At 24.8% G+C, this 13,000-nt stretch overlaps 1 protein-coding gene across 2 annotated transcripts; it reads left to right on the plus strand.

Annotated features, from left to right (window-relative positions):
- The first annotated feature begins 1,501 nt into the window (after positions 1–1,501).
- Positions 1,502–12,866, plus strand: LOC132921449 (general odorant-binding protein 72-like). 2 transcript variants are annotated; one of them, XM_060984487.1, is made up of 8 exons: positions 1,502–1,651; positions 3,299–3,422; positions 5,427–5,505; positions 5,597–5,652; positions 5,800–5,835; positions 8,658–8,772; positions 8,856–8,923; positions 12,684–12,866. In XM_060984487.1, exons 2-8 carry the CDS (start codon positions 3,354–3,356, stop codon positions 12,705–12,707), a joined length of 447 nt encoding a protein of 148 aa, XP_060840470.1. In that variant the 5' UTR covers positions 1,502–1,651; positions 3,299–3,353; the 3' UTR covers positions 12,708–12,866. The 2 variants fall into 2 exon arrangements, with proteins under 2 accessions (XP_060840470.1, XP_060840471.1); XM_060984488.1 differs by having other exon boundaries at positions 1,514–1,651; positions 3,288–3,422.
- Positions 12,867–13,000: the final 134 nt, after the last annotated feature.

The raw sequence follows: 13,000 nt of genomic DNA on the forward strand, positions 1-13,000 counted from the left end.
CAATTCATGTCGCAGCGCGAAAAATGCTTAAAAATTATTTAATGAAATAAATAAATAAATAAATAAATTTTAATTATTTAATGAAATCAAAGCCTGATGACGAAAGAGTGACACGATTTGCGGATTATTTGGTAGACATATATATAAGTGAAGAAGCTCAGTATCCACCTGAAGTATGGGCTCAAGCATCAGCAGAGCCAACTTTAACCACAAATGCATGCGAGTCTTTTCATTCTCACTTTAATTCCAGCTTTTATACAACTCATCCAAATATTTTCATTTTTATAGAAAAATTAAAAGAAATTCAATTAGAAGTATATATTAAATTAAATAGTATAAATGAACCGTTTAAATTCCAAAACTCTAAAACCAAAAAAAAACGTGAAAATTTAGAAAAATTAATCAATAAATATAATAGTAATCAAATTTCAATTGATAAATATGTATCCACCATATGTTATTGTTTGTAATATTTATAATTATTTTAATTTTTTAAATTATATTTCATTTTTAATTCCAACTAATATGTTATAAAATATGACGTAATTATTTGTAATATTAATAATTATTTTATTTTTTTAAAACTATATATATTTTTAATTCCTAATATGTTATAACAATATGGCGTTACCTATTATTTGTAATATTTAAAATTATTTTAATTTTTTTAATTATATCTCATTTTTTATTATTCATATTATAAATTTGTGACGAATTAAATATTTTACCTGTAATTTTACCCGGGCGCAGTTTACATGTCACCTTTTTACACTTGATAAAAACTCGGGCGCAGTTTACATGGGTGATTTTGTGTTTACCTGTATCTTGGGCGCAGTTTACAATCGCCGCTTTCAACCATACAAATCACTTAAATTAATTTTATTTTTATTGGACCTATAATTAAACATATATTTAATGAATTCTGTATTCGTTATATTTTTATATACATAATCAATACATCGTCTTCAATTGTTTTTTAGTAAAACCTTTTGACATTAAATTTATTTTAAAATTTTTTTTTTAATGTCTCTAAACTTTTTATATTACCGTCAATATTACAATAATGAATAAGAGTGAACTACAATAAAGCGATTATATTGTTTACTATTAGAATAAAATAACAATTTTTGTGTCCATTTATATAGAGGATGACGACATTGTCAAAGTAAAAACAGTAAGTATTCACATCACGGTACTTATTGTAATCTCAATATTACTAATCGATAATGACTAATACATTTCGAATGGTTGTTTTTAATTTTAATTTTTTTTTTACTATATAAATAATAATTAAAATAATATTATGATTTAGAAAAACAAAATATTTATTTTAGAATTAAATGTTGTGCAATTGAATTATAATAATATTACCTATGCGTTATAATATGCATTTATGAAAATAATATGTTTCAATGGCCAACATTTAAGAAGATAGAAATATAATTAAATAATTATCATCTAACGTGACATATAAATTAAGACACATACAAGATAACATTTTTTAAATAATGAGTAACATCATTAAAACGCATCTGCGATTTGTTTTCAGTTTAACACGGTTAACACAAACGTATTGTCCAACTCAGTTCTATTCTCAAGTAATGAATTGAGTCAAAAAATATGTTGGTGATCCGTTGCAGTAAAAAAATAGGTAAGACAATTTTATTATAACTTATATAGTTTGAAATTAATTGTTTAGGTAAAGATTTTATAAGTAAATTTATATTATAATATTGTATTGGACACTAGAACTATAATATGAATATTATAGTAGGTATATAATATTATACAATAATATATCGTTGATGTTGGCTGATTAGGTTTTACAACATTTTATGATTTTATTGTATTATTTTTAACTATATTACAAAATAGCCTTAATTGTCTTTCGTTTTTTGTTAAAATGTAAATAATAATTTTCAAATTATTTTTTGGTTAAAAAAACATTATCTATTTTTAATTTTAATGCGTATAATGTTTAATTTTTTATCATAAGATTTCTCAAATTTAATATGAGCTATTATTATAAAGTTTTTACAACATTGTATATTCGTAATATAATGATTTTTCCTTAAATAATTTGTGTTATTTGGTTAACTAACAATTTTAATCGTCGAAACGACATTTCATTATAACTTATAAGTCATAGTTTTCTATGAAATTGTCTACTAAACTAATTTTAAGTCTTGTATAGACGTTTGTAATATTTAATTTTTGATAACATTTGTTGGCTAGTTAAAAAGCTTTAAAATGTTATATTTAGCATACCTACATACAAAAATGAAATTGATTTTGTAATAAACTTGTGTTGCGTTAATATTACTGAAAAGTACTAGAAATTTCCAACTTTTAAACCATTCAAGCATCAAATATAGTTGTACAAGAAGAAAAACTTCCAATGTTAAAGATTGAAGATAATGTGATGATGCATTCTAAATTTTGGAATTATTTTTCTTTTATTTGAAACACACAATCTGTATACAAATTAGCACAGTAATAATAAACCATATAATGATAATAGGATAAGTTTGTAATTAAAATTGTTAGTATTTAAGAGACTTAAAATTAAATGAGTTAAAAGAAGTCAACTAATAATTATAGTGTTATTCATTTTCCTGTTATCGAATTTAAAATATTATTCATCAACTAGTCCAGGAGTCTCAGTTTTTAGTGTGTGAATCATGATGGATAATAATATACAATATTGAACAACTCGGACTCCCGATTTTTATGCGATCGATTTTCGAATTAATCTGACTGTTTAGGCGTATCATATTGTCTGATGAACGTTTTTGTTTAAACGGATTTATCGAATCAAGACAGATTTATATATATCATGTGTGATTTATCTGTGTTTTTTGCCATCCTCAATATTTACGCGTCGCATGCATCCGAGTATAAGTTTCGATTATAGAATCGGTTATACGGTCAGTATATTGCTATATTAGATAATTATATAATACTTAATGTAAAGTGGGTACTATAACTAATAATTATATGCGTATTGTGCGGTCGAGTGACCAAACTATCTGACATAAAACGTGTCATTTGATCGTATAACTCGTCATTATATTCGGGTGCTCCGCATAATGTACTCGTATAATAGTAATCGTGCAGTACATATAATATTAATATTATAGTTATTAATAACACAATACATAGCTTGTAATTTTTGTAATAACTGATATATATATATACATATATATATTATAATATATCTATACGGACCGTCCGAAGGTCGCGGATATCACTCTATAAATTTCAATAAACAACGATATTTATAATAGTTTACACGCAGGTGCAGTTCAAATAGAAAAGGAACACAGCTGAAGTGGTCGCTCCGAAAAAAAAAAATGAATATGTTACCAGCGACTGTTTTGCTCGCCGTCATAGCAGCAACCGTTCTGAAGGATAGCGACGCTGTGAGTATACATGACATACGTTTCGTTATTTCCACATTTAAATTTATACCGACTAGCTAAAAACATCACGAGTTTTGAAAGATTTTCACGCTACCCTTCGACCGTTGTGGTTCGCGACATGTTCAAGAAAATTCAAACACCGGAATACGGAAATTGTCGGAGCATTCTGTCGTGAATATAATATAACAACAATGATGATAGGTATATTATTATACACGAACTATATTTTGTATGCGTTTTTGAAACGTTTCGATGCACATTTCACCATTTAAAATTACACTTTTCATTCCGAGATATAATATAATATGATCGTAGGTATATTTTATAATATTCAACATCATATTTTATTTATTTTTGTAAACTCGTTGCCGACAATATTTACGATAAAGTCTTTGGTACTTGGTAGTAGTTGAATACGTATATTGTGTGAACGGTTGTATCTTATTATTAAATACCTAGTTTAAAAAATCATTATAAGTTCAAAATCACTTGTCAATTTCAAAAATGGTTTCTTTTTATTGAAAAAATAATGAATTTTTACTGCGACAATCGCGCCATTGTTATATTTATGTTTAGAACATGATTATTTATTTTTCTAAAGTAAAATGCAATTCGTTTAATTTATTTTGAATATTTGTATAGTTTTAAATTCTTCATATTTCATAATATTAATATTTTTCAATGCAATATAAATACAAACATAGATACTTTCGAAAACCGTAATTGTAAAATATAATGATTATGTATAATATTTATGTGCTTAGAAAAACAGTAAAAGGAATAAAGTTTATAAACCAATATTTTTGTTTTGAAAAAGTTTATATTTTGGAATACGTTTAAATGTTTTCAAAACATAATATTTTCACACAATACATAAAATAGGATAATATTATTGATGTAAATCTAAATAAATATCAAAAAATAGGGTTTATACACTTCAAAACGAATAATACTTTTTTTTTTTTTAAATCACTTTAATTCATCATAAATCATATTTATTGAGTTTCAGTTAACTTTTATTAGTTTTAGAAGAAAAGATGCTAAAAATCGAATTTGTTGAAAAATCAGTATTTTGACAATACTTTTTTTCGGAATTTCACTTCTCTGCAATATTATGGTTATAAATGTTATAATAAATATTTTGATATAAAAATAAACTATAATAAATAAGTTTGTAATACAGTTTATTATAGTATCTTTTTTTTTATTTTGCTGTTTGATTATATAAACCATAGTAATTATAATTTTTAATTTTTATTGACGAAAAAATATTTTTTATATAGAACCGAACGACAGTCCATTATTTACTTAAACTCGCATGGCAATCAGAAAAATTATCGGTTGTTCGGCGGTTCGGCCCACTCCGGTGGGCCACTCGGCCACTGCCGATTTGCTATAGCTAGGTAATAACTACGGTAAAATATTTATTATCTATAACACATTAACACCTGAATAAAATATTAATGCTTTGGTGTACAATTCAACTGTTCAGTTATTGCACGATGATTCGACGAAATAAACGTTATTAATCTAAATATAATACGATAGCTTTGTAGGGACGTGAACCGGAAAAAACAATTTCGTATTTTGTGTATTCGTTAAAATAATAATAATACCTATCCATCGTAAGACCAAATGTAAAATGGTCGCTCTACCCTGTGCGCCTGATTATTGTTATTATTATTATTATCGTTGTAACTCGCGTACAATTGTCGACTAAAAGATAGAAATTGTAATATACGATATTCGTATATTTATAACGGTAATACAGGATAATACAGAGTTTCGTTATTATATTGTACGTCTGCCCCGCAAACAAAATATACAGTATTACAAGTATAAATCGTTATGCCCTGCTCCTATATAGGGAGGTGCCTTATTAAATAAATTTATAATATCATAATGTTTTTATAATAAAACACTTAAGTAAACAATAAATGCATCATTTAATATGATTAAAATATTATTGTACTTAATCTGTTTTCAATATTTTGACTCTTATAGTACTTGAGCGAAGCGGCAATTAAAAAAACACAACAGATGTTGAAAAACGTATGCTCCAAGAAACATTCAGTTGGAGAGGGTAAGATATTTATAATTATAATTATTTCGAATGTAATTTTTAATGTATTCAAACCGATCTAATGTTACATGTGATGGTTAATAATTCACAGACGTATTTACTGACATCAAGAAAGGAATATTTCCCGAGAACAACAACAACATAAAAGTAACTATATTTTTAATTTCTTTAACATTTATTATTAAACGAACCTATAGAACGACTCACAACTCATTAATTTAACATTTAAATGTGTTTTATGTAATAATAATAATAATAATAATATAATGTTGATGATTTTCATTATTGTTTTAGTGTTACTTTGCCTGTAATTTCAAAACTATGCAAATGGTAAGTACCGGTTTATTATATTATTATAAGTATAATCATAATGTGTATTATAATACACTGTATATTGGTATACCTATATTTTACTATAGTAGATATAGTTTATGACTCTATTTTTTTTTCTAAAAAACTATTATACTAATTGTACTATTTAGTAAATTCGCTATATTCGTGATGCACACAATGCATCGATTAATACAATTTTTATTTTTTTGAGGATTTCTCCACAAACATTTTGTAAGGAGTTGTATATAGGCAATTTTAATAACTATTCCGAAAAATTAAAAATTAAAAATTTGAACGGTTGTAAATACTATTAAAATGATCTTCAAATTGTCCCGCGTCCTATATTATTATTGATTGTTACACAGTTAACAAATTATATTCAGTAAAACCATGCTCATTCCTGTTGGTCCGAATAACAGTTGAGAATGATTTTAGAGAAAAAAAACATCAATTGACCTATTGACTATTACAAAAAATGTCGATAACAAATTACAATATTATCTAGCACGAGACATTAAATTATTATCAATTTTTAGCTTGAGCTTTTGGTACAGTAGATATTTAAGATTAAAATTTAAACATTTTAAACCTTAGAATCTAGAAACTAGATAAAGATCTACAGATAAGTACTTCAATTTTCATGTTAGGTAATTTTATACTGAAATTGCACATATTCTTGATTAAAATAATAAACCAATTCATCAACATATTATTATGTTTTGACGGAGAAAAATTCTTTATGATATCCTCTTATGGAATTACGATAATTGCTATTTTATTTCAATTAAATAACCCAAACAAATACAAAGGATTATTAGAAACTCGATTGAGACAATATTTACCCACTTGTTTTGTTCATAATATTTGACTAGGTATAAATATTTTCTATGGCAACTGTTTACACTGAATAACTCTATACGGATTCTGTAAACATAATTATATTACAAAATACATTAAGAAAACAATACCTATGAGTTATATTTTTTCAGTATAATATCTATCTATTTTTTAATACAGATTAGAATACATTCAATTCCAATAACATTATATTATACTGTCATGTAAATATAAAGTATTAATATACATTTTTATTGTACAACCACACATGCCCGTGTCCGTATTTTATTATTTGTTTGATTGTTGTAACATTATTATTAAATGTTTCTTTTATATTATATAAATTCTATTGTTTGAATACTATAAATAAGAATTATTTAATCTTCTTGGATTAGAAAACATAATATTGTTTGTCCTATAACGACGATATAATAATAGTTTTATTCAACGATTTATACCTTTCGACAACTGAATATTACTAAAAATGTAATAGGTATAATATCATTGTTTATTCAATTACTTTTTTCCTATTTTAATAAATTATAAATTATAACTCATACTATAATATTATCTATAAGTATAGTGTTCAATAATTTAAAAAATACTAAGATAAGACACAAGTTATTATGATAATAATATTTAATTATTATTATTTTGAAAAATTGTCTTAATTATAAAATATGTGTATTAATTTATGGTCATAATAATAATAATTTATGAAAGTAATAATATTATAACAGGACACAAAGCTAAGAAATCACTAATGTGCTATCAAACTTTTGCCTACTAATTTTAAACATAATATGTGGTTAGACAGAGTAGTATTATATAGTACATGTGTAGTAGATTCCATACAACAAGATATACATATATTTAATACATATATGTATATATAATGTAATGCAGCGTTCCAAGTCAGAAAATGAATGGACTTTGGCGCTGTAGTTTTAATTAGTTTATTTTGTTTAATATTATGATGTATGCTATATTATATACAACTAGCTATCTGCGGTCATAATCAAATGATAGATATAACGTTCTTGTGCTTGAGTTTTGAATTCGCGACTAACAACATTTCATTGCAATAATACAGAGTGATTCACCGATCATGCTTGCCCATAGATTTTCTTGCAATAATGAATTTATTAAAATTCTGATTTTTGAATGCTTTAAATGCACTCGGTGAACAGAATATTTTAAGATTGCTCATATCGTTAATGGCCGACTTGTGTCATGTTATTATTATATATAAACTTCTTTTAAAAAAAAATACAAAAACAACGGTTTTCATTGTACCTACCTTTAATATTAAGCATATAATATACATTTGAAATAATATTAATAATAGGTTTCTAATAACAATAATAAATTGAAATTTAAACGAGTAGGTATTTTAAAGACGATAGTACCTACCTGTCCTACCTAATTAATATTATAAATTTTTAAATGTCTGCGGATAATAAGTAGGTACAACTGTATAAGTAGTATATATAGATAAAATATTTCATCTAATTTATACTTTTATTAAGGACTTTATTCTTAGTAGATATATACACTTTAATAACTCAAATGATAGTTTAATAAATTTTAATTTATAATTATAGAAACATCAAAATTAAAAAAGAACTATCTATTTAATAATTTACAAAAGAAAGGGGTGATTTTCGTTAGAAAAAAAAATAATATCGTCAAGATAATATTCCTTGTATTTGTTGAGTAATTGCGTTGAAATAAAATAGAAATTACAGTAATTCCATATGATAATCCTTAGATACTAAAAAAATATACAAGTATTTGAAAATTTGGACTTTAATTAATATATTTGAAAACTGCAAAACCAGTAAATGCTTGGTGAATTGCCTATTATTTGTTTGACAAAAAAACGTAATTGAAAATACGGAAACGTGTCAAGAAATAAATACGTTTGATACAATAGCCACAAAATAAATAATAAAAATAACATTTCATTTAAATAAATTTAGATCAATCCAAAGGGAATACTTGATAAAAAAATGTTCAAAGACAAGATGACGATGTTGGCACCACCAAATGTACTCGAAATTTTATTACCAGCCATTGAACAGTGTATCGGAACAGGTAAATATCGTATAATAATAATCTCTCTACTTATTATTTTGACTAATTGATAGCTAATTTTAAAAAAATTTGCTTGATTTTAGACAAGGATACAGAAATCTGCCAGTCTTCGTACAACTTTATAAAGTGTGCGTACCGCGTTGATCCCAAAGTGAGTAAAAAATATTACACAATAATAATTGCTTAACTAACAATCAACGTGCTTGACTATAATTATGGTACAATTTATATAAAATTATATTGTTTTCGTACATTATACGTATTGACGAAAAGTGTGCTTATTTTAAATAATTTAATAAGAAAAAAAAAGCTCTTATAGAAATATTTTAAAATCTGGTTAAGATATTATTTTAGGTATAATGATTGAACAATATTCTTGTAATTATATTATAATTTATTTGGTAAATGGTAGCATAATATATTAAAGTCACAATGAAATATGACAATTTTCATCTTAATATACTTTTATTCGAATATAATAATATAATTTTTTTAACTAATGTTCGTGATATTTTATTTTTACGATACACATAGATGTAACAAATTGTTGACATATAAAAGTCATACTCATACATTTTAACGAAGTATCTCAATTTATTACAGTGAATTAAAAAACAAAACAAAATTAACACTAATAAACATTTAATTAATCATAAATATTATCTAATTTATAAGTGAATCTTAGTGACATAGCTTGATCTATAAATACAATCATTTTTTTTATAAACTTTGATCGTTCACTATTTTTCGGGTAAACTGAACAACTGTGAAGATCAAAAATTAAGTTTAAAAGTGTTTACTATAGTACTTTGATGTGGTAATTTTTAATTTTCACAATAGTTTATCTAAACATGTCAGGGAACTACCAAATATGAGTAAGTTGATGAACAGTTTAACTTAAATTAGTCAAGTTTACCTATACATAACTATACATTTTAATAGTACAATAATATATTAATACTGAGAAAATATTAAATTAACTCAGTTAACATTTATAATTAAAATTAAGTAAATTAATTTGTTTTAATTACAACTGGAGTCACACGTGTAGCGATTATGTAACATTACATTTTTTATAAATAATAACTAATTATTTTTTTTAATATATACAATAAATTATTCCTTCTTATTTCTCACTAGTAGTAATATTTTAAGTAATTACACATTTATTATAAAGTAAAAAATATAAAAAACTTAGCTTTGATTTGTATTTAGTTACCAGGCTTTTAATAACTACCAACAAAAACCATATATTTTTCTGATAATATGACGGAATAATTCACTTAAAATCGTATTTTGAATAATTATGATAAATATATTTTGATTTTGAAATCAATCTGCGGGTACAACTATGATTTAAGAAAAATAAATACTATTAATATTATAACTTAACGCATGCAATTTTTTATTGACTCTTTTTAAAATTTACCTAGACACCTAGTTAGTTATTGGTTTTTAAATAATTGTAAATCCACGGAAATTGTGTGTTCATTAGTCACGGCAATATGGTTATCAATAATACATTTTTACGATATTACTTATTCACAGAGGCAATTGCGTAATTGAAAATCAATCATTATTTTATTGTTTTTTTTTAAATCGTTCATTAGTATCATTACGAATTATTACATTCGTGCGACCAAGTATTTATTTTTTAAACGATTTTTTTTTAGAATTAAAAACGAATCGACACGACTAAAAATAATAACATATGTACCTATATGCCGGAAAACGTGTACCTAATAAATTCGCAACAGATATTTTTGATACACAAACCGCAATACTTTTTAACCCACCAGTGCAGAATACGTCTAAATAATGTTAGAACATCATGATCGAGATAACTTTATGAAGATAAATATCACGTACAGAACTAAAACTTTGAAATAATAACTTATGTATACTGAATACATTGATATATTAAATCATTTATCTCTGGTCACTGGTCAGTATATCAGAGGGCGATTCACACAGCATAATACTCGCCACAATGTTTTTTTCCAGTAATGAATTTATTGAATTTTTGAATTTTTGTATTTACTTAATGACCGCATATTTTAAAATGATTGACAATTTTTGTAATACCGAACGAGTGTAATGCATAAACTTCTGTTTTTTTTCAAACGAGAAACCTCTTTCTCTTCTGTAAATTTTGGTACATAATTTTGATGTGCCTATTATTGAAGGTTTAAACTAATAATTTCTCAGATATTAAAATGTACTTATATGATAAGAATTGTATTCCTTAAAAGATATTTGTACAAAAATAAAAATTAAATGTCATATTATATCTAATATTTATTTTACTTGGACCATTTAAAAAAAAAAATTATAAGATAAATGTTGAAAGATTTATATTTACTTAATTTTTCTAATAACCATAGCCCATAATATCTTCCAACCCTATTATCATGGATATATTATGCTTAATACACAAAGTTAAATAACTCAAAAACTACTCAACACTTATTAAAAATTTAATTTTAATAGGTACGATAAAATTTTCATTAAAAAATCATCAATTATATAATTTATAGTGTACAAAAGATGGAATGCATTTGAAAAAAATAGATGTTTGTTGGTATCTTCACAGGAAATTTACTAGGTACCCATTACAAAAGATTTTAAAGATTTTAAAATATTATGATTTTAAAGTATATTATTTACAATAATTTACGAAAATAAGATTTTGAATAACTGCATTATTGAAGAAAAAAAATAGGTGCGCATGTTTGGTGAATCATTCTGTGTAGCATGCAGCGTGACACTTGATTTATTGAGTAGAGATTCCATGACTATTTTTTGTCTTAACACCTGACGTCGATTAATATTGTGCGCGACTCGGGTTAATGATAGTTGCCACATTCTGGGCCATTAATATCAACACTATACCCGCGGCCAATTAGGCACGGCGCGCCAGTCCAAAGATGTAAAACGTTGTGCTTATAAGACTTTCGCCAAAATTGTTATGACCGTTCTTATTTACGGTTTTATCGCTAATCTGTGACACGTGTGATTTCGATAAAATCATAATGTATATTATTATAATACGCATCGTCGTGATAAAACGACAAATCAGATTGACGGTACGCTATATAATATTATATTATATACATAACATTTAAGTACCTCGACTTTTATTATTTAATCAAATTTTGATTTTTGGTATTTGTAAATAAATTTAATAAAAAAAATACTTTAAAATATTAAGGTATATTTTATGTAATTTAAGTAGTGTATTGTGGTAGAACAGACTTGGCGAGAACGTAACTTTTTTAGATGAAAGTAATATGCATCTAAATCTAAAATCAAAATTTGAAGTTTGAACAATTAGTTTTTGAGTTATTAACTTAATAACAGTCTTACAATAAATATAAAATATATGTATTATTTCTAGTTTCTAGTTATTATATTTTGAACATTTTTACAATAATTATTATAAAATACTAAAATAGATATTGTTGCTGTAATTTTCAAATGTTCATAATATTTTTTAACCTTTTATCATATATGATTAGGATCTATTATACTTAGTACACAAAATTCAATAATTCAGAAACAATATGTACAAATATTTATTTGTACCTATACATCAACAATTAACAAAATCAAACAATCTGCTAAACAGTTTACAGTAAAATACGGTGGTTTTCCTATGAAAAAATAAATTTAGAGGACACATCTCTTTAATAGGATAAACAAATATAAGTATTTAAATTTATTATTATCATATAAATTCTATAAATCAAAATTCGTAGGGAAAATTTGGGGTCAGCAGACTTGGCACACTGTCTTGTTTAAAACGATTTTCTATGCTCATAATGGATACGACTTCTTCCGTCGTCTGTAATTATTACCATAATATTATGTCGACCATTATTAACGTGTTTTTATGTTTTGTTTGTTTTCAGAGTTTAGAGTTTTTACCACTCTAGACGTCGTCACCTTCAATCAGCAGCTGATAGATTCCGAGTACAAAAGAACATCAAGATTTATCGTCCGAAGTGTTTTTTTTTATTGATAATAACAATATGATCTATATAATTTATTGTAGAACATTGTCTGTGTATTAAAAATTCAAATGCACGTTACAACTGTGATGTTGTTTTTTTTTTTTTAATTTACAACAATTTATTATTCATAGACGGTATATCGTACATTTTTTTTTTCATTCCGTCCAATATATAACAATTATAATGTATTATATTATTTGGTCCGCACACACAGA

Source organism: Rhopalosiphum padi, chromosome 2 (assembly GCF_020882245.1).
Source record: "Rhopalosiphum padi isolate XX-2018 chromosome 2, ASM2088224v1, whole genome shotgun sequence".
Taxonomy (NCBI): domain Eukaryota; kingdom Metazoa; phylum Arthropoda; class Insecta; order Hemiptera; family Aphididae; genus Rhopalosiphum; species Rhopalosiphum padi.

Coding starts and splice junctions, on each gene's coding strand:
- LOC132921449 (XM_060984487.1), top strand. CDS start 3,354: ATGAATATGTTACCAGCGACTGTTTTGCTCGCCGTCATAGCAGCAACC. Junction 3,423..5,426: donor TTCTGAAGGATAGCGACGCT/GTGAGTATACAT, acceptor TGACTCTTATAG/TACTTGAGCGAAGCGGCAAT. Junction 8,924..12,683: donor CGTACCGCGTTGATCCCAAA/GTGAGTAAAAAA, acceptor GTTTGTTTTCAG/AGTTTAGAGTTTTTACCACT.